Raw genomic sequence first — 22,592 nt, 5'->3', positions numbered from 1 at the left:
TAGTAGTAGTAATAATACTGATTGAAAATAAAAATGTAATAATTAAAAAGGTAAAATCAAGTGATGAAAAAAGAAAAAAAATTAGTTTCTTAAGTAAAAGATTAAAAAAATAAAAATGTGCAGTAGTGAAGGTCATTCACTTCCTCTACTGTTCTGTTTGGCATGCCTGTTTCCTAGTCAGGACAGTATTGAAGTTCCCTGCGTTCCACTGCTCCTCAGTGTTGTAAGCCAGTCCTGATTTTTAAGCAGGCAGTGTGTGTTTATGTTTACAGAAGTCAATTTGTGATTCAACCCCTGGGTGACAGTGTTTCTGGATTGACCTCTGGGTCTATAGGTCCTCTCTAGCTAGTGTTTAGGTTTTGTTTTCCCTGTGGCACCCAAGTCTGTGCAGTCTTTTTTCCCCTTGGGTCTAAGCAGCCGGCACACTTAAAATTTTTAGGCTGTCCTTTTGTGCCCAGATCAAAATGGATTGCTTTTTAGAGTTCCCTTCTGTTAGCAGCTCTGTGGACCCCCTTCCACATTCACGGATCATGCAAGCCCCAACAGCCATGGATTTTTCTAGGCGCAGACTTCCCTGGTCCTCCAGCTCCCGCCTGCGCGTTTCTCTCTCCTGTTGGGAACACAGACCTCACCCTATCCCAGGCGAAATCTGACCTTTTTGTGAGGGAGTGTAGAGCTCCTCTGAATCCATGTGCTTGTGGCACTTGGAGACTGGTGTTCTCGGGTTCACAGCTGTTCAGTGGGTGCCGTAGTTGTAGATTCCACGGGATTCTCAGGTGTCCGATAACATCCACTTTCCCCTTCATGCTCCCTAATGTCTTACTTTGTATTTGTCTCTTTTTTATTTGGTAAACAGTTCAATCATAACTGTGCCCTATGCATTAACCATTTCATAGCTGCAGTTCTTGAAATCTCAATCTTCTATTTGTTGCTTCTGCTGAATTCCATTAATATTTCTTTGCTCTTGTAGTTTTTATACTTTTTGTGAATTCGTACAAGATTTGAACAGTGGAGCCCTGCTGGCCTAACTTGAGGAAGTTTTCCCTCTACAAAGGTTTTTTTTCCACTTGTTCCTACTGTTGTCAAACAACACTGTGTCCATGGACCACATTAGCTGCCTTGAGAGTTTTGGTTCAGAACAGGAGTCTGAGAATTAGCTTCTCCTGTTGGTATTCTAAAGATATGCATCCCCTCAACCTTTTGGCTATAGGACTTTATTCCCATGACAACCCCACTCCTTCGTGCTGCCTAAGGTTCCGTTTGAGCTCCCTGTCACTCTGACTGTGCTGTTCTGACTGATCTTATTCTGACCCTAGTTCCTTATTTTTCTAGTCCCACTAGTCCCATGAATTTCTGCTTTGAGTTCAGGACTCAAAAGTGGACTGACTGCCTAATAATTCCTCCTCTTAGGGGCCAGTAGTTCTCACTTGTTTTAGTGGTGGTTGTGGGCGTCCCCAGAGATTTCTCTCCTGCTGATTGAGACGAGCAGTGCCTCAGAGGCCAGGGTTTCTTAGAGTCCTAGTGACCCATAGTACTGGAAAGTGAGGTGTTTGGTATGGATTTTTTTCTTAATGATTTGGGACAGTATTTCTCAGTGCATTCTAAAGACACTATTCAGGATGTTAGTAAGTATTATAAAACAGACTATTATGGTTGAATAATTCCAGACTTTTGGTTAATACAAAATTAAATAATTGTCTTTGCTTCTGGTCTTCTCAGAGACTTTTGTATATTAACAGGATTCTTGAATATCCAAGAGCAGTATATAAGTGCTGAACTCAAAGTATACAGTGTCTCTCAACCCCACCCTTATAGCGTATCTTTGGGACTAAAATTCCTATGAACATACTTGGAAAAATGATTTAGAATGGCAACTCTGTTGAGAAATGTCAGCAGATAGAAAAATAGTCTGATTCTTATGTAAGGAATTTTCTTTACTCTTTGGTAAGTGCAACAAAAAGTGTAAAACCTCCATATTTAGTTCTTTGTGCAAGCATGCATGCCATGGGACCAGGAATACTGGAAACAATTTTAGGGAATTAACACTTTGTATTCAGCATAGCAAATAAAATTAACTATTTTGTTCTTGCTAAGAGTAGAAGCAGAAACATTATTTTGGGAGAAAAGCAGTCTCTTGTAATCCAGACTGTTCACAATATTGCCAATTCTTCTATCCTCTGGATGGCCAAGGCTAATAGTCTAGTGCTTAAGTGGAAAAGTGGGAAGTACTTTTATGACTTTCATTGTTGGTGTGAGAACGCTGCTCAGGCGACTGGATTGTGAGGAGAGCTTGGGTATCACCTTCACTCTTTGCTAGAAGAATTCTATGCACGTGGTTAGATAATGATGCTGATCTAGTCAGTTGGCTGGTAAATTAATGTTTTAGTTTTTCTTTTGTCTTCCAGATGTTTTATGTAAAGTGGAAATGCCTTGTCAGTACTGCTTGGCCTTGCTAGAACTGAATGGAATCGGCTTTAGTACTGCAGAATGTGAAAGTCAGAAACACATAATGCAAGCCAAGCTGGATGCAATTGAGACTCAGGCATATCAACTAGCCGGCCACAGTTTTTCCTTCACCAGTACAGATGACATCGCTGAGGTTGTATCATGGGAATAGGGAATTTAGAAAAGTAATTTTTAGAGTTAAAAATGGTGTGTGTGTGTGTGTGTGTGTGTGTGTGTGTGTGTGTGTGTGTGCATTTCCTAAATGTGTTTATCTAAACATCAAGGATCAGTAAAAAAACCAGTTCATTTCAGCAGAATACTTTGGAGATAGAGTATTCTAGCATATAATTTATGTTATATCTTATATTTATGAAGTAGGAAGGTGATAAAGAAGGCTCCTAGACCACAGGCTCTATGAGAAGAAAATTTTCCTGGATCAGAGGAGGCACTTAACAAATATTTGTTGAACAAGAGACAGTTGCATAACAGTGAAGCTGTTGTTCCACAAAGTTAGTCACTTCGTGGGCTCTCACCCCTTCCTCACCTCTAAATCCTTTTTTAGAATACAGAACTAGGTATTTTTTTCAGTTGTTAATGAAAAATTGATTTTTGTGATTGTTTGCTTTTTAAACCTAATTAAGATTTTTATCACCTAACATACATTTTGACATGGTTTATTCTTGTTTTTTTTATTTTTTATTTTGAAAGATTGGTGTTCTCTTCTCCTACAAACGTAGGTTAGGTGCTAATTAATAGCATTGTAGTTATGGTGTCTTCCAGATGTGATTCAATAATATAACATATTGGTGAAGATAGGCTTTAGAGACAGATTTCTTGGGTTTGTATCCTACCTCCTTTATTTATTCACTAACTCTAGTACTTACCTGAAAGCACATAAAATTACATAAGGAATTTATAAAAAATGTAGAGTATCTGGATTTCAGCATGACTAGGCTTTGAAGAAAGGCAGGAACCTGTGCCCTTGTGACTCAGGTGGGTACTAATGTATTAGGACCATAGACCTAGACCAAACTCTGAGCTGGAATAAAAGGCCTTTGGTGTTATTAGCTTGTTCTTAGGTCTTCCATGTTAAAATAGAAGCTATATTTAAGGTAATCTAACAGTTTTACACAGAGTATTTAATCCTTACTGATTTTAAGTTGAATCTTTGAACTGGGCAGGATAACTATACTAATACAGGAGCCACTGGCCACTGTGGCTGTTTAAATTTAAATTAATTAAAATTAAATAAGATATATCAAAGTAGCTCCTTATTTGTGGTAACCACATTTCAAATGTTTAGTAGCCATGTTGTGGCTAGTGGCTACCATATTGAATAGTATACAGAACATTCCCATTATTGCAAAATAATCTTTCAGATGGCACTGGTCTGGAGCAGGGATCAGCAAACTATAGCTTGCAGGCCAGATCTGTGGAACACAGCCACACCTGCTCACTTACTTATCATCTGTGGCTGCTTTCATTCCATAATCACACCATTGAGAAGTTGACAGACAGTAAACCCTGCAAAGCTGAAAATATCTGTTATGTGGCCCTTGGGAAAAGTTTGCTGACCCCTGGTCTGGAGGGAAGCATGGGTTAGTGAAAATAAAAAAGGACTTTTATAGTTATAAGACTCTGGGTTCTAATTCTTAATTCTACTACTTTCTGGCCATGTAATATTGAACATGTTTTTCAGGTTTGTAGCAGAATTGTCATAAAGTTACATGTGATGACACATGTTAAAGCACCTAGCATAATGGCTGGCATATAGCAGATGTTCAGTAAATAATAGTGCTTCTTGCCCCATCTTGTTCAACCCCCTCATTTCATAGATGTGTTCATTGAAGCCTGGAGAAATAATTTATGTACAAGATCCCCTCTCTGCCCCAGAGCCTGGATCCCTGCCCTGTGTAGGCCTTGTTTCTTCAGTGAGTGCTTTGGCCACTCCAGCTTTCATTATGGCGGTAGAATTAGATGACTTTTTGGACCCCTTCCTACTTACTGTTGTCTGATTTTTGTCATCAAAATAGTCATGAAGGCTCCCATATTAGCTCTATGGGGCTTAAATGATTGAGCAGCCAAATTGTTTACCACATCAAGTGGTATTTAGGAGTGTTCACAATCCTCAGAGTAACCTAAAGTCTCAACGTCAATAGCTTATTTGTCAGTTGTTCAGCACAGAGTACACATTCCTGTGTTCTTGACTGTTTAAAAGCCTGTGTTAGTATTAATCTGTCAGTGCCTAAGTGGTATGGATAGCCTACTGACATATAAATTTTATTACCATTATTTATTAAATGTGATAATTCAAAATTCTCCTAAAAACCCCAAACCATTCTTCCAACCCATGTTGAGCTATATCAGTGGTTGGCAAACTTATTAGTCAACAGAGTGGCAAACCGCAGCTCGCGAGCCACATGTGGTTTGCCGACCACTGAGCTATATGATTGTTTTCTCAAATAACTTTTTAAAATGTTTTCTTTTTTTTCAGTTCTATATTGTTTAAAGTATTACATGTCTCCTTTTTCCCCCTTAATGACAATAATTGAGATTTGATTCTTGACTAAAGAAGCTTTAATTTCTTACAGGTTTTATTTTTGGAATTAAAGTTGCCACCAAATGGAGAGATAAATAACCAAGGCAGCAAGAAAACGTTGGGTGCTACCAGAAGAGGGAATGACAATGGGCGCAAGCTAAAGCTGGGAAAACGGTTCAGCACTAGTAAGGTGCTCTTTGGGGCAGTCACGGGGCAGCACTGAACTACTTTTAGCATGTGGTGTCTTCAAAGAATGTTGATGAAATCAAGATCCAACATAGTGCACCATTTGAACTTTTCCACGTAAAAACAAATTGGTTTGTGGTTTGGCTGCCCACAATAAATGTAGAGATGTTTCAGCATGGAAAATCTAGACCATAATCTGAGTTAGCGGTTGTGTCCTTCCTATCATTAAAACAATGTAAAGGTTTGTAAACTCAGACCTGTAGACATCATTTAATTATTGACATCCACTATTCTTAGACTTCCAGTATAATATCCTATCTAATAAAGAGGGAATATGCTAATTAACCATTACTCTGTCACAAAGATGGCTGCACCCACAGCTGAGGCCAAGTTCCCATAAGGAGCCTTAACAAGCAATCAGCAGGGACCTGAGGCTATGCCCTCCCCCACCCCCATGGGGCTTGACAGGGGACCTCAGGCTGGCAGGGCTTGACAGGGGATCTCAGGCTGTGCCTCCCACCTGGCACGGTTTGACAGGGGACCTCAAGGTGCGTTTCCTGTCCTGGTGCTGGGCTAGGGGACCTTAGGCTGCTCCCCCGGCCCTAGCGCCAGGCCAGGGGACCTCAGGCCACGCCCCGAAGCAGGTGAGGCTTGACAGGGGACTTCAGGCCATGTCCCACACTTGGTGGGGCTTAACGGGGGACCTCAAGGCATTCCCCCCCACCCCGGTCTGGGCTGGGGGACCACAGGCCATGCCCCCCCATCCTGGTGCCGGGCCAGGGGACCTGAAGCTACGTTCCCTGCCTGGCAGGGCTTGACAAGGGTGGGACTAGCCAGGTCTGGATCTATCCCAATGAGGGGGTGGGGGGCGGGTCTGGGTCTCACGTGATTTTGAGGCACATGTGGGTGGGCGGGGACTTGACTCTGGGTCCTGTGGTGTGCCCCAGACTCCGACAGGAGGAAGGTTTTCATATACATTTTACTGATTTTCTTTCATCTCTGACACTTCTATTATAGATAAAGGGCAAATAGCAATATTAAATTATTTCCTCTAATTAATCCCCTTTTAATGTGCACGAATTTCGTGCACCGGGCCACTAGTAATTTATATAGTTATAGGAACACTAGAGGCCTGATGCACAAAATTTGTGCAAGAGTAGGCCTTCACAGCCGCGGCTGCCTGGATCCCTCCCTCACAGCTGCGGGCGGCTACCTCGATCCCACTGCTACAACCCCGGCTTCATCCCAGAAGGACGTCTGGAAGAATGTCCAGTCTAATTAGCATATTATGCTTTTATTATTATAGATGAACAAAGATATGGGAATTTTTTTTTAAAAAAGAAAAAAAATCCAAGCCAATAGAAATAAAATTCTTTTTTTTTTCAATTCCAGGGCAAAATAATACGTTTTACATGAGTTTCTTTTAAGAATCTAACCTGCTGATTTCAAAGTATAATTGCTAGTTATAATCCATAGAAAGTGTATGCATGGGAGAGAAGAAAGGGCTTATTTTACATTTTTGCTGTAGAATGTTGACCCTAATATCATTAACTATGTCTTGCCTTATCTGGGGAAGTTTCCACAGCTTTATTCTGTAGCAAAACTTTTTATTTGAGCTCACACGTTTCTATTCTTTAACATTCATTGAAAGTCTTTAGCATGGAAAATTCAAAGTGTTAAAGATAAATGTCTTCAAATTTTCTTGATATAGAAACCATGAAAATATTAGAGCAAAAAGGGGGAAAAGGGGAAATTTCCAATTATTTGAGGAATGGAGGAGAAAAATATAGCGATAAAAAGAGATGATGTAAACTCTTGGGTGGAGTGTGGGTAGATCTAAATTGATGTTGCTCAACATTAACATGTTTGCTTTTAATAATCTATGGTTATCATGGTTTTAGCATTATGGTGATTTCTATAAAACCCAAACAGTAATTTTGAGTTATAGATACAAAAGTTAGCAAATTTAATTTTGAGAGTATATTATTTACCTAAAAGAGATTCTATTTGCTATGGAATTTGCAAAAGAATCGGATCTTACCTTATGTTTCTTTGGCAGGATGTTTTAAATAAATTGAAGGCATTACATCCTTTACCAAACTTGATATTAGAGTGGAGAAGAATCACTAATGCTATTACCAAAGTGGTCTTTCCCCTGCAGCGGGAAAGGCGTCTGAATCCTTTCCTTGGAATGGAAAGAATCTATCCTATATCACAGTCACACACTGCTACAGGTAATGAGGAATTTTAAATGTGGACAATATCCAATTTTGAAAAAAAAATGTTTCATATATATTTTCTTAGGATCACCCAGGAATTCAAGCATTGATCATTGGGTTAAACGAAGTTTCGTAAACATTTATAAAACACATACTACATCCAAAGCATAGGTGGATACCACCTAGATATAGAGATGAAAGTTAGGTATAGCTTCTGCTTTCAAGTATTGTGTAGAGAAACTAGGTGTCCGAGACTGATTTATATCCAGGATTAAATATTTGAGTCAGTGATCTTATCTAATTTCAGTCCTAGCCCCTCCCAAACACCTTAAGATTCTCTCCAACTTGAATCTAAGTAGGTGTATGGGGCTTTTGTATAATGAGTGAGCATCTTATTTTACTCAATTAGAAAAGAGAGTGGTGGAGTCCTTTGGGTGTCTCATGGCCCTCTTGGCATAGATGTAAGTATAATAGGGTACGGAAAAAAAGTGTTCTTTCTCTAGGCAGTGCAGAACTTTATTTTCATTTTTTCCCTGAATTATTTTTTTAAAATCTTTTAAAAAAATATATTTTTATTGATTTCAGAGAGGAAGGGAGAGGGAGAGATAGAAACCTTCTGAACCCTCCCCCCCACCCCCACCCATGCTGGGGATGGAGTCCACAACCTGGACATGTGCCCTGACACGGAATTGAACCGGGACCTCCTGGTTCATAGGTCGACGCTCAACCACTGAGCCACGCCCACCAGGCCAGAACATTAAATATTAGCTAAATGCACTGTGCAGTAGAAATAAGGGCAGTGTTAACTCCTTCATAGGGAAGTTTAGATGGATGGTATAGAATATGGGTTTTGATACCAGATTTTTATAAGGTTTGAATCCTGGTGCTGTTAATCTCTAGACAAAGTGCTTAACCTCTCAGTGCCCAAGTTTTCTCTTGATAAAAAAAGTGTAATAATAGTCCTATCTCACCGATCATCCTGAAGATTTAATGGGATATTACATGTCAAATGAATAGAATAGTGCATGGCATTTAGTGTGTGGCTCATCACCAGCTGTTGCTGTTATTAAGGATGGACGCACCATGAGCAGCTGCTTTTTTCTCTGCTTGCTTATTCCTTGTTCTCAACAACTTCTCTTTTCCTTCTTCTCTATTTAACTAACCTCTTAGTTCTTCCTAGCCATTCCTTGTCCTCTTAGTATTTCAGTTTCATTGGTGTAAACACATATAAAATAAATCCTTGTTGGTGAAAAAAATAAAATCAACCTAGAATTTCAAAGCTGTTGCACAATTCTAGGTTGATTTTATTTGTTGTTTATAAAGCAGAAAGTAATCAATTCCATGTATCTACATTTAAAGAATATTTTAGAAATAGAAGTTTCCTTAAGTATAGCAAAGCCATTTCATTCTTAGACTTCACCTCCATAATGCTACATTCATATTTTGTCATTTTTATCATCTTGTTTGTCTGCCAGTGTTACCTTATTAATTCAAACATTAAACCTGACAATTAAGTAGTATTACAGAAAGGAAGACAGTGTCCTGAGGCACAAAGATGGATTCTTCATCTGCTATTTGTTAGCTTTGTAACACTGAATAGGCCATTTAATGACAATAATGATATTCATATCTACCATTAATTGTGGACTAATTTTTGCTAAAAGCTAAATAACGGAAGCATAATATCATGGGTTTATTCCGAAAAACAGTAGTCTACGTACTTAAAATGTCTGATTCATTAAAAGAAGATGAAATTACATATAGTAGCTAGTAGAGAGCCTATTACAATGGTGTATCATAAAATGTCACTATACATGTATTATAAAAACTGCAAAAAACAAAATCAGGTACCTGAACTCTTTTGTTAAGACACTTAAAAAAAATACTCATTTGAGGCTATGTTCTTACTGATTTTTAGAGAGAGAAAGAGAGACATTGGTTGCCTCCCATACGCACCCTAACCAGTGATCGACCCGCAGACCTGGGTATGTGCCCTGACTGCAATCAAACCCTCGACCTTTCACTGTACAGGATGCTGCTCCAACCAGCTGAACAGTACCAGTCAGGGAAACTTCTTTTGAACAATGCTTATGTGTTCTAGAAACATTCAACCAAGAAGTAAACAAATAAAATGTAAACTATTTGGGGGAAAATAAAGGCTATAAACATTTAAACAAATAGCTTTCTGTTGCCTAAGAAAACTCATTAACTACCTGATTCTAGTCTTTAGCTGTGTCCATGTTAGTGTTGATCCTTTTGATGAGTGACGAGGAGGAGGAAAATCAGCCAGGTGAGGTCTAGAAAGGGACGTTCTACCTCTCACTGCTACTCTATTTCCCACATAAGCTAACGCCTCTGGCCCAGTTGTCTCTCTTCAGCACTCAGGTTGCTCTTCAGCTCCAAATCCTCTTCTCTGTTCTTGTGCATTCCTGGCTTTTAAAGGCGTCGACAGTCCTTTAGCCTAGAATCCATTTGATTAGTCTTCACTCATTAATATAACTGCTAACATTTTATAGTGCTGACATCTGATACTCAGTTTAGCATAGGAATAGTTCAATTTATCAATTTACTTCTTATCATAGGCTTGTTTGCTAGAGAGCTAGGTTAATGTAAAACATTGTATTATAGCTGATTCATATATTCACGTATGTTGGAATTTACCTTGTACTTATTATTGTTAGGCACATAAACATAATGAAAAACATTTTATTTAAATATAAATTTATTTTATTTTAGCAATAATAGAGCATAAGTTTTTAAGATAATTCAGAAATGCAATTACAATTAAGATAAATGTTAGATCCGCCACTAATTTTACATCTTTATTCTATTTGATTTTAGGACGAGTAACATTTACAGAACCAAATATTCAGAGTGTGCCAAGAGATTTTAAGATCCAAATGCCAACACTAGTAGGAGAAAGCCCCCCCGCCCTAGGCAAAGGCCTACTTCCCATGAGCAGGTAGACATTATGTTTTTTGTTTTTGCGTTAATATAATTTTGTGAGCATGAATAGCCTAGTGGACAAAATAATGAAAATAGTTGAAATTTCTGTTTTAGCTATATACATTTCTATTCTACTATCCATTTCAAACCCTGATTCTGTCTATAAAGAAGCTGGTTGAGGGGACTCTTTCTTGCTCCCCACATGGGAGTCTGTGCTGTGATTCTTTCCCCTCCCCACGTGGGAGTCTGTACTTGTTCTTCAATAAATTTCCACCTTTGCTAGAAGAAGAAGGAGGAGGAGGAGGAGGAGGAGGAGGAGGAGGAGGAGGAGGAGGAGGAGGGAGTTGAGGAGGGGGAGGAGGGGGAGGGGGAGGAAGAAGAAAAAGAAGCAGTTAGTTGATGGTGAAATGTTGAAAACCTGTACCACTAATTAAATCAACCAGGATATGTTTATTTAATTCAAATACTAAAAGCAAGAGTTTAGCAAAGTCAGGAATATCCCCTCTTGCCTTCCTCACTTACACACAAAGGGAAGAAAAAGCATAGATAATGTATGTTAGATCTGGTCAAAGAGAGTTGCTGAGGTGAGCTAAATGTCAATGAATTATCTCAGAAGTAGTTTGTGGGAAAGGCTTTTACAGAAATATTTTACTTCCCACTTAAATTGAATGTTTGCTAAAAAAAAAGTCTATAATCTTTGTTAAGCTTTAAAGTAAGTTTCAAATAGTAAGGTTTTTTAATTTCTTACATGGATACATTAACTTTACTGAAAAATCAGGCCTTTTCACATATTTGAGTCTACTTCATGTTCAGCTGATGATGTTGTTTGCATGACAGAAGAGGAACTAAGAAGGGCTGTGGTCTGAACTCTGCGCACCAGGCCCAGCTGGAGGAGAGAAGCTCAGACAGAGGAATGCCATTTTCGGTCAGCATGCGGCACGCCTTTGTGCCTTTCCCAGGTAGGATGCTGATGGTTTTTGAGCTTCTCGTTACTGTAGGAATATTTTTTCAAAACACTGATAAAGCCTGCATTATGAATAGGACTGAGAAGTATGCATTCATACCTCCATCTTTCCTCTGAATAGCCTGTTTTTCCCCTTAGTGTTGCCAGGTGTATAACAATCAGTTATCATTGTCTTCATGATCTGCTCTGTGGGAAACGTTGGGGTATATGGTCATTGGCAGCAGCCTGCTGAAACCATGTTTTCCAAGGTCATTGTAATCCTTTTTGGAAAATCCAATGGATATTTTAGTCCTCATCCTCTTTGACTTCTGTACACATTGTTGCTGTTAATCAACCCTCACTTTCCTCAGTCTCTCTCCTCCCTTGACCACTAAGGCACACTTTTGTTGTCTCTCTCTGACTTGCTTTGCAATTTGTTTCTTCTCCTTTTCTCCAGACTGCTGCTTCCTCTTACATGGGTTAACACCAAGGCTGTCCTCCTGCCTGACCTCTCCTCAGTACTCTAGCCATAAACCTTTTGGCATTAAAACATTTGGAAGTCGTGATCTAACTCCCAGATAATCCCTACTGTTGGTATATACATTTGCTCTTTCATGTTTTGCAGGTTGGCAGGTCTGGGTCAGTGTGAATTTATTTGAATTCTATCAGAAACATATATTCTAAGAGTGAATTCAGTTCTATGATAGCATAACCTGCTTGGCAAATTTCAGTTTTGCTTTTTAAATATGAATTAATACCATTTTACTACTGTAACCATCTTTTTTTTAATATACCTTTATTGATTTCAGAAAGGAAGGGAGAAGGGAGAGAGAGATAGAAACATCAATGATGAGAGAGAATCACTGATTGGCTGCCTCCTGCATGTCCCCCACTGGGGATCAAGCCCACAACCCGGGCATGTGCCCCTGACCAGAATCGAACCTGGGACCCTTCAGTCTGCAGGCCGACGCTCTATCCACTGATCCAAACTGGACAGGACTACTATAACCATTTTTAAGTAATATTCAGTTCTGTGGCATTACGTATATTTGCCTTGTGTAATCATTACCACACCCATCTCTAGAACTTTTTCATCATTCCCAACTGGAATTCTGTGCCCATTAAACACTAACTCTCCCTCTCCTGCTCCCCAGCCCTTGGTAATCACAATTCTACTTTCTGTCTATATGAATTTGACTACACTAGTACCTCATGTAAGCAGAGTCATACTGTATTTGTTCTTGTGTACCTGGCTTATTTCACTCCACATGATGTCTTCAAGGTTCATCTATGTTGTAGCAAGTGTTAGAATTTCCCTTCTTTATAAGGCTGAATAATATTCCATTGTATGTGTATACTTCATTTTATTTATCTGTTCATCCATCAATTTAGTCTTACCTAAATAATAAAATTGTTTAATGCAACTATTTTATACTGCTTCTGCTTTAATATTTTTAATTAATTTAAAAATATATGAATTCAGTCTGGAAATTTCTGTCACTTAAATGTGGTATTTGTTCATTTACATCTAAAGTAATTATTGATACAGGGGTCCTCAGACTTTTTAAACAGGGGGCCAGTTCACTGTCCCTCAGACCGTTGGAGGGCCGGACTATAGTTTAAAAAAACAAACTATGAACAAATTCCTATGCGCACTGCGGGCCCGGGACGAGTCGGCTGCTAAGCAGGACAGGCAGCGGCACCCGGCAGGCCGGGTAAATGTCCTTGGCGGGCTGCATGTGGCCCGCGGGCCGTAGTTTGAGGACTCCTGGATCTTGCTATTTGCATTTTATTTGTTCTGTTTTTTATTCTTTTTTAAAAATTTCAATGACTATTTTTATTCTGTTTTATTTTCTCTAAGTTTATTAATTACATGTCCTAGATATTTTAGAGTTTATAACATGCCTCACATCACAAACTATCTTTAAATAATTTTATACCACATCATCCATAATGTAAGGAATTTTTTTCATTTCCCTTTCCTTGTAATTGATTTAATCATTATGGCTATTATCAATTCTGCTACATAGCTGTTTTTGCTTTAAGCAGTTTCTGCTTCCTCAGCTCAGATAGACCATAGTGTTCTGTTTCATCTCTCCTTCCCTGCATTGCATTCTGGAAACCTGAGACAGTTGTATAACTCACCCCATCTCCCCTATCCTCCCCGCCTCTCAGGGACTGTAGTCTGAATTGCCTGTTGTCCAACACCTGGAAATAGTTATTTCACATATTTTGTCCAGGTATATCATGTTTATGGCTCTATCCACTGAGCAAACTGGCTAGGGCAAAACTTGTTTAGTTTTTGTTTTTTGTTTTTTTTTTAATTGTTTGAAGTATTACAAATAGTAGTACATATGTCTCTTTTTTTTTTCCCCATTGACCTCCCCCCGGCCTCCCCTTCCCCCTAGTACATGCCTTTACCTGCCCCCCCCACCCGCCCAGTGTCTTGTATCCATTGGTTATGCTTATATGCATGTGTACAAGTCTTTCGGTTGATCTCTTACAGCGCCCCCCTCCCCGCAACCTCCCCTGCCTTCCCGCTGTAGTTTGACAGTCTGTTCAATGCTTCTTTGCGTCTGTATCTATTTTTTCCCCATTTCTTTCCTTTAAAAATATCTTGCTGACATGAACACATAAGGAACTGTTTGACATTGAAACGGGGACTCAGAACTGTTGGACACTGAAATTGGGACTCAAACATTTTTTGTTATTTTATGTTTATTTCTAGTCTGCAGAGGCAAGATTTTTTAAAGGAAAAAACTTGTTTAGTTTTGATAGGTACTGTCCAATTGCCATCTGATGTAATGGAAGTAAGTTACCATTTACTTCCTAATAACAATCTATGAGTATTTTTTTTTCTCAGCCTTACCACAGTGTGCTCTCCAACTTCTGGACTTTTGCAGTATACGTAGAGGAAAATTGTTTCTTGCTATAGACTTAAATATGCATTTCTGTTAGTGTGAATGAAGTTGAGCTTCCTTTAACATGTTTAAGTTTCTTTTATTCTTATTATTTTCATGAATTTCTTGTTTATGTTTTGTCCTGTTCTTCATTTGTAGCACCTTTTTTTGTATGGCAATGAGTTCTTTTTAATATTAGTCAAACATTTTTCCTACTTTTTCTTTGAACCTGCTTTTATTTTTTCATTTTGGTTTTGCCATGCATATTTAATCCACTCATTTCTAATCCACAGGTAAATTGTCTGAATAATTTAAAAAACTTTTCTTCACATATCAACCACTTGATTTTTTTTCAATTGCATGTCTTTGTTTTTTGTTTTATTTTGTTTTTAATCCTCCCCTGAGGATATTTTTTCCATTGCTTCCTAGAGAGAGTAGAAGAAGGGAGGGGGAGAGAGAAAGAGAGAGAGAGAAACATCAATGTGAGAGAGATACATCAACTGGTTGCCTCCTGCATGGGCCCTGACTGGGAACAGGAAACAAACCTGCAACCCAGTACATGCCCTTAACTGGGAATTGAGCCCGAGACCCTTCAGTGTGAGGGCTGATAACCACTGAGAAACACTGGCCAAGGCTGAATGTCTTTTTTATTATCCAAGTGGAGCACACATTTCTCTCCAGCCCACTTGAAATGTGCACACATTGGAAAACAGTTTATTTGTTCGTTTGTTCATTCATTCACTCATTCATTCAACAATTGTTTAAAAGTCTATTATGTGCCAGGAACTGTGCAAAGTTTTCTATATTATGCAAAGGAAAATTAAGTCTCCTATCCCTAAAGGTCAGTGCTAATGGGTGAGGCATGAAAGAACCATTTTAGATTATGCGTCAGGTGCTGTGGGAACACTGAGGGAAGCACTGCCACCGTGGTTAAGGAGCAGAGGTCAGGGGTAGCTTTATGCATGTTATGTATACTTGAAAGCTAAATGAAAAAAATGATCTAAGTTACAGAACTGATTTGCATCATATTAAGAGCAAGTTTTTAATTTTTGGATACAAAATTTATGTTAGAACTAAATTTCTGTCAACCTTCTCAATTATATAAAAATTGGATTTGCCTTTGTTCCAGCTTTTCTAAAATTATTTCTACTCCAGGTGGTGTAATATTAGCTGCTGATTATTCTCAACTTGAACTGAGGGTCTTGGCTCATTTATCCCATGATAATTGTCTCATTCAAGTATTAAACACTGGAGCTGATGTTTTTAGGAGTATTGCAGCAGAATGGAAGATGACGGAGCCAGAGTCTGTAGGGGAAGATCTGAGGCAGCAAGCAAAGCAGGTAATCTTAGTGAATATGCTTAACATCAGTGTGAATTTTAATGATTCAAAAAATTATCTCCATCATTTGCACTTGACTGATTTCTTCTTTGCATCTTTCAAACTACATTTATCTGAGCCTCTCTCATGGTATTCATTGTACTTGCTTCGTAGAGTCAATAAAAAAAACACAGACTTACTCTGAGGCAATTTAGTGTCAGAATAGCCATTTGCATTAGTGGTAGTTGTTGTTGTGTGTGTATGTATTTAAAAAATCTCTTTGTAGTCTGCAGTCATCCATATTTTCATCTATTTTCACATATCATTGAGCCACTGTGCTTTTTATAAAAAGACTAGTGGCCTGGTGCGCAAAATTCATGCATGGGGGGTGTGTGTCCCTCAGCCTCGCCTGCACCCTCTCCAATCAGGGACCCCTTGGGGGATGTCAGACTGCCGGTTTAAGACTGATCTCACAAATTGGGACTGCTGGCTCCTGACCGCTCACCTGCCTGCCTGCCTGATTGCCCCTAACTGCCTCTGCCTGCCTGCCTGATTGCCCCTAACCCCTCTGCATGCCTGCCTGATCACCCCTAACCTCTCTGCCTGTCTGCCTGATCGCCCCTAACTGCCTATGCCTGCCTGCCTGATTGCCTCTAACCACTCTGCCTGCTGGCCTGCTCGCCCCCAACTGCCCCCCCTGCCAGCCTGCTCCCCCCAACTGCCCGACCCTCCTGGTCTGATCGCCCCTAACTACCTCTGCCTTGGCCCCGCCACCATAGCTTTGTCTGGAAGGACGTCCGGAAGGTCTCCCAGAAGGTGTCCTGGTCTAATTAGCATATTACCCTTTTATTAGTATAGATGCTCTCTAAATGTTTGTTAAAAAATAAGTATTGCTGTGCTGTGGATTATAATCAATAACTGATAGCTTTTTAGTTTTTTGAGACCATTGGTTAGCTAATCCACCTGTGAACTTCATACTCCCTTGGACCTTTCAAGTGGGCCCACATGAGTTTCTACTCCTGAATGATGTCAGGCACAAAGACCATCAAAGGCCACATTTATACCCTTGCCTGGCCTGGGTTAACACCAATACTTCCTTAGCACATGACCTGTGGGAAATCTGATGCCATTTTCAAGAAAATAGGGTTGATGGCTGAGGTAAAGGCACGCCACTCCCACCTCTAAGATCCTGCTTTACTAGTTTTACATTTACTAGGATACTCACAGCTGTAATTCTGACTGGCTCATTGGGCATGAAGCACTTCCTCTCACCACTGTCTGTTTAGCACCAACACTGTTTTTCCCATGACTTAGAAAGCCAGATTTGTCTTCTCTATTTAATCTCCTTTGGGGTCCTGCATTTAGCAAGAATCAAACTCCAGGTAAAATAAGTAATATTCTAATATTTAATCCTCATAATAAACCCGTGAAATAGGTATTATTATTATCTTCATTTTATATAGGGGGAAACCGAAGCACAGAAAGTTAGTAATTTGCTTAAGGTCTTTTTTTTTTTTTTTAAATATATTTTATTGATTTTTTACAGAGAGGAAGGGAGAGGGATAGAGAGCTAGAAACATCCATGAGAGAGAAACATCCATCAGGTGCCTCCTGCACGCCCCCTAGTGGGGATGTGCCCACAACCAAGGTACATGCCCTTGACTGGAATCGAACCTGGGACCCTTCAGTCTGCAGGCCGACGCTCTATCCACTGAGCCAAACCGGTTAGGGCTGCTTAAGGTCTTATAGCTATAAATGGTAGAGCCAGGATAAGTTCCAAATGTTTAGGTTCTGACTGTAACCTAAACATTTTTCCCCTGATGATAGCGGCCTCCATTTAATAAGTTCTTGCATGATTTAATAGTGTTTATGCTATACCAATTTTCCTAAATTACTATGCACTGAACCACCTAATTCTTGAGGTTGTTTTGTTTTGTTTTGTTAGATCTCTCAGATCTCAGCACTAAGTAATATCTGAGTTTAAAAAGGGGGAAAAAATCGGCATCTCAACAAAATACAGCATAGGAAGATCAAAAAGGAAAACAAAAAAGGAAGAAATTTGTCTCAATGTATTCAAAAAAAGGAAAAAGCAAAATACTGCTAGCTATCTTATCACATTAAAAGTATTTTGGAAGTCTTTTTTTAATAATATATTTTTATTGTTTTCAAAGAGATGAAGGAAGAAGGAGAGATAAAAACATCAATGATGAGAGACAATCATTGATTGGCTGCCTCTTGCACACCCCAGCTGGTGACCAACCCTGCAACCCTGTCATGTGCCCTGATCAGAATCGAACTGTGACCTCCTGGTTCATATGTTGACGCTTAACCACTGCACCACACTGGCCAGGCTGGCATTCTAATATTTTTTACAAGTTACCTTTTTTAATTTTTTGCAAGTTACTTTTTAAATCAAGTTCTATATACATGTTTATTTAACGTGTATATAGTACATGTTTATTTAACATGTATATAGAACTTGCTTTATGGCATGCGGTTTTCTAAACACTTAAAACTGATTTAATCCTAACAGTCCCATGATATAGGTATTACTACTGTCTTCATTTTATGAATGAAGAAATCAAGATGCTAAAGGTTTCTGTAGCTTGTGCAAGATAATATATCTTGTAAATGCTGGAACTGGGATTTGGACCCATGCAATACTTATTACAAATCAGTTTATTTATTGACCTATTTAGATCATTTTCCTTCCTAATGCCCAAAATTCCATTACTTTTTGTTTAACTCAAATGAATTCTGCAGTTGTGGGATTTCAGGTGGCTGTGAGGTGAAAAGCATATTTATTTCCAATAAGTCTTCCTATTAGCAAACTCTTTTAGTGCTATCTAAAGGTGAGGATAGGAGTGTTTGTATGCTTTTATTTCCTACTCATAGGCACTTCTTTAAGCAGAAGTTAATGAGGTTTTGAGGAGTTATAAGGAGTAGAAAGCTGCTCTGAAGACTGGATAAATGACAAAGAATCAGAAATAAATCTTCCCTTTTAAATCATAGCATTAGCCCTGGCCAATGTGACTCGGTTGGAGCATCATCTTGTACACCAGAAGGTCACAGGTTCAATTCCCAGCCAAGACACACGCTCAGGTTGCAGGTTCAATCCCCAATTGGGGATCGTGCAGGAGACAACTAATCTCTCTCTCTCTCTCTCTCTCTCTCTCTCTCTCTCTCTCTCTCTCTCTCTCTCTCTCTCTCTCTCATATTCTTTCTCTCTCTCTGTCTCTCAAATCAATAAAAATGAATAAATCACTAGGATTACTTTCTTAAAACACACAACATTCATGTTCAATCCCACCCTTTCTTTCCGTCTCTAAGAAAAAACCAGTACTGCTAAAAGGCAGAAAAGATGTTCAGCTTTTTATGGATCTAACCCACCAAAAACAGATCTAAACATTTCTCTGACTCACTATGAAATAAAACGCTTATCAAATTTTAATCTTAATGAACTTTTTATATTTGCATTTTACATATTTATGACCTTTCATTTACTTACTGAGTGTGATTCCCTCCTTTCAGATTTGCTATGGAATCATTTATGGAATGGGAGCTAAGTCTTTGGGAGAGCAGATGGGCATTAAAGAAAATGATGCTGCTTGCTACATTGACTCCTTCAAATCCAGATACACCGGTAAAGAAGCCTCAAGTGTTATCTTCTAGATGCTATTCTTTTCAACTGTCTTTCCATATTATATTAATTTTAAAATTTTGCATTACAGAATTTTTTATTAACATTTATATGAATTGGAAGTTGTCATCAGACATGTTAATGAAATAACCTTATTATAATTACTTACTAAGATGTGCTTTTTTTTTTTTTTTTTTTTTTTCATAAAAGTAGGGATGGAGCCCTAGCTGGTTTGGCTCAGTGGGTAGAGCATCAGCCTGTGGACTGAAGGGTCCCAGGTTCGATTCCGGCCAAGGGCACATGCCTGGGTTGCAGGCTCGATCCCCAGTGGGGGGTGTGCGGAAGGCAGCCTATCAATGATTCTCTCTCATCATTGATGTTTCTATCTCTCTCTCCCTCTCCCTTTCTCTCTGAAATCAATAAAAAAAAAAAGTAGGGATGGAAATGGAATAGTAGAATGAAGCAAATGTATATGCTACCGTGTCATTGTGAATATCTCATAAAGTCTTGGACTTATCCTGTGCTTTAGGTTTAGATGGCTTTAACATGAAACAGTAAGCCATTGGTAAATGTGCCACAACCTGTGAGAGAACAATTGCTGTTATAGAGAAATTTGAGTATCACTATTTTAAATTATCTTTTCTTTTGGCAGTTTATTGAGGTATAATTTACATAGAATAAAATTCACCTTTTTAGGTGTATAGTTCTGTAAATTTTGACAAACACACACAGTCATATACCACAACCAAGATATAGAACCATCACCCTAGAAAGTTCTTTTATGCTTCTTTGTAATCAACTTTGTCCCCAGTCCTCCAAAAGAAAACTTTATTTACACATGACATGATCTTGTACATCAAAAATCATATGAATTTTACAAAAACAACTACTAAAAGAAATAACTAAATTTAGCAAACTCCCACCATACAAAGTCAAGTTCTAAAAATCAGTTATATTTCTACTAGTAATAAACAATTAGTATATGAATAAAAAATAAAAACCATATATATAAAAGCCTATCGATCGTTAAGACGGAACCACCAGTTGACCAGTTGCTATGATGCGTGCTGACCACCAGGGGACAGATGCTCAACGCAGGAGCTTCCCCCTGGTGGTCAGTGTACTCCCACACCTAACCACCCTCGGCTGGCCAACCTCCCATGGTCCTTCTAACCTGCCAGCAGGCCCCAATTGGCCTGCCACCTGCCTGCCACGGTGGCGGCGTGGCGGTGAGGGAAGGAGGAGGGGGGAGGCGGGGAACTGTATGGTGGTGGGGCACTGATGTTGGCGTCCAGCGTCTGTTCCTTCTGCACCGGGCCCAGCAACCATCAGCCAGGTCTAGGGACCCTATCCATGCACGAATTTGTGCACCAGGCCTCTAGGATATATATAAAAGGCTAAGTGTCTGTCCAACCGATAGCTCTGATGCACAATGACCACCAGGGGGCAGATGCTCAATGCAGGAACTGCCATGACACACACTGGCTGGCACCATGGACCTGACGCTGTCAAACCAACACTCGGCTTCCCCCAACTGGGACACAGGCCCCGCCACCACCCCAGAGCAACACCCCACCAAGTCACAGCCAATGCTGCCAAGACCCCATGGTGCAAAATGCAGCCCACAGCCCAGCCCAGCTCAAAACGGTCGCTGTGGGCATCCTGGTAATGGCGTTACGTAGCAACATCTGGCTTCCTCTCCCTAGTGACTAGCCTCTTTGGAGTTTCTTCAGCCCAGGAACTCAACTTGCTTTATAGCCAGGTGCAAACATTTCACACTTTAACCAAATGTCTGTGAAGCGTTTTTCCATGCCTCATCTCATTTGATCCTCACAGAAGTTCTGGAGTAGGTAGATAGTAGACTTGGTAGAATCCTATTTTCTTTTCATTAGCCGGAAAATGGAGATTTAGAAAGTTTAGAAACTTGACCCGACTGAAAAAAAGTAAGAAAGGTGGAACTTGAAAATGACTTCAGGTTTTCTCACTGTATAGAATATAGTCAAACACTACTAGAGTTAAATATTTTACCCTTTCTTCTCCCTGCATGATCTACAATAATAATCGGCTTTGTGTTGATATTTACTGCTGTGTCACTGACAATTACCTGAAAGAGAAGTTGGGGTGCTTCACTGGGCTGGAAAAAGTTTAGCTACATCAGAAGGCAGGTCTAATTAAGTAAGTTTATTCTATATATATAAAAGGCTAAGTTGACTCGCGCATGCACAATACATATAAAGCTCTCACTGGCACCAATCGCATGTGTGTGTTTCGATCTGTCATTGTCGATCATGAATTTGGTTGACATTTCTATTATAGAGAAAGGGCGAATAGTGATATTAACATATTTCTTCTAATTAATTTCCTTTCAGTGTGCACAAATCCATGTACCAGGTCACTAGTTTATAATAACATCAGAACACATGAAATACTTAGGCTACATTTAATAATTTCAATATTTTATTGAAAATTTCAAAGCAATCCTGAGAGAAACTGAAGAATACTTAATAAATAAATGGGTGGTTTACCATGTGAGTTTATTAGAAGGCAAAATATTGTTACGATGACAATTCAGTGGAATGCCAATGAAAATTTTATTAGACTCTTGTACAGAATTAGATAAGCTGTCTCTAAATTTATATGGAAATTCAAAGGGACTTGAATAACATTTTTTGGAGAAGTACAATGTTGAGTGATTTCGAAATTTATTATAAAATTACAATAATTAAGGTAGGCATAAGAGTAGACATAGAGAACAGTGTGTCACAATACAGAGCCCAGAAATAGACCTATTACATATGTGGCAAGTTGATTTTCAACTAAGTTAACATGGTAATTCATTGGAGGAAAAATGGTCTTGTCAACAATTGGTGTTAGAACAACTAGATACCAGTATAGAGAAAAAAGTGAACTTTAACTTTTTTTCACATTATATTAAAAAATTAACTTGATATGGAGCATAGACTTAAAAGTAAAGGCTAAAACTATAAATCTTCCAGAAGAAACAGGGGAAAAAAAGATATGTGACATTGAGGTAGGCAAAGATGTATCAGGTGATAATAACACTGAATCATAAAAGATAAATACTGATAGCCCAGCTGGTGTAGCTCAGTGGTTGAGCATTGACCTATGAACCAGGGGGTCATGGTTTGAGTCCCAGTCGGGGCACATGCCCCAGTTGCGGGCTTGATCCCCAGTGTGGGGTGTGCAGGAGGCAGCCAATCAATTATTCTCTCTCATCATTGATGTTTCTATCTGTCTTTCCCTCTCCTTTACTCTCTGAAATCAATAAAAATATATTTAAAAAAAGATAAACATTGATAAAAGACACCATTAAGGAAATGTAAAGGCAAACCATAGACTGAGAGAAAATATTTACAGCTTCTATTATCTGACAAAGGACTTGCATCCAGAATATATAAAGAATTCTTATAACACAACTGGTGGCCCAGTACATGA

General features: G+C 39.1%; 1 protein-coding gene across 1 annotated transcript in view; it reads left to right on the top strand.

Annotated features, from left to right (window-relative positions):
• The window catches only part of POLQ (DNA polymerase theta), a 120,680-nt gene that overhangs the window by 84,395 nt on the left and 13,693 nt on the right, over positions 1 to 22,592 (top strand). The window contains exons 20-26 of the mRNA XM_080658448.1: positions 2,406 to 2,599; positions 5,037 to 5,174; positions 7,230 to 7,404; positions 10,231 to 10,351; positions 11,173 to 11,294; positions 15,334 to 15,518; positions 19,028 to 19,139. Of these exons, the coding sequence (XP_080514574.1) occupies positions 2,406 to 2,599; positions 5,037 to 5,174; positions 7,230 to 7,404; positions 10,231 to 10,351; positions 11,173 to 11,294; positions 15,334 to 15,518; positions 19,028 to 19,139 (1,047 nt within the window). The remainder of the gene's footprint in view (positions 1 to 2,405; positions 2,600 to 5,036; positions 5,175 to 7,229; positions 7,405 to 10,230; positions 10,352 to 11,172; positions 11,295 to 15,333; positions 15,519 to 19,027; positions 19,140 to 22,592) is intronic.

Source organism: Plecotus auritus (assembly GCF_963455305.1).
Source record: "Plecotus auritus genome assembly, chromosome: 2".
Lineage (NCBI taxonomy): Eukaryota > Metazoa > Chordata > Mammalia > Chiroptera > Vespertilionidae > Plecotus > Plecotus auritus.
This window is presented reverse-complemented; position numbering and strand designations above follow the sequence as displayed.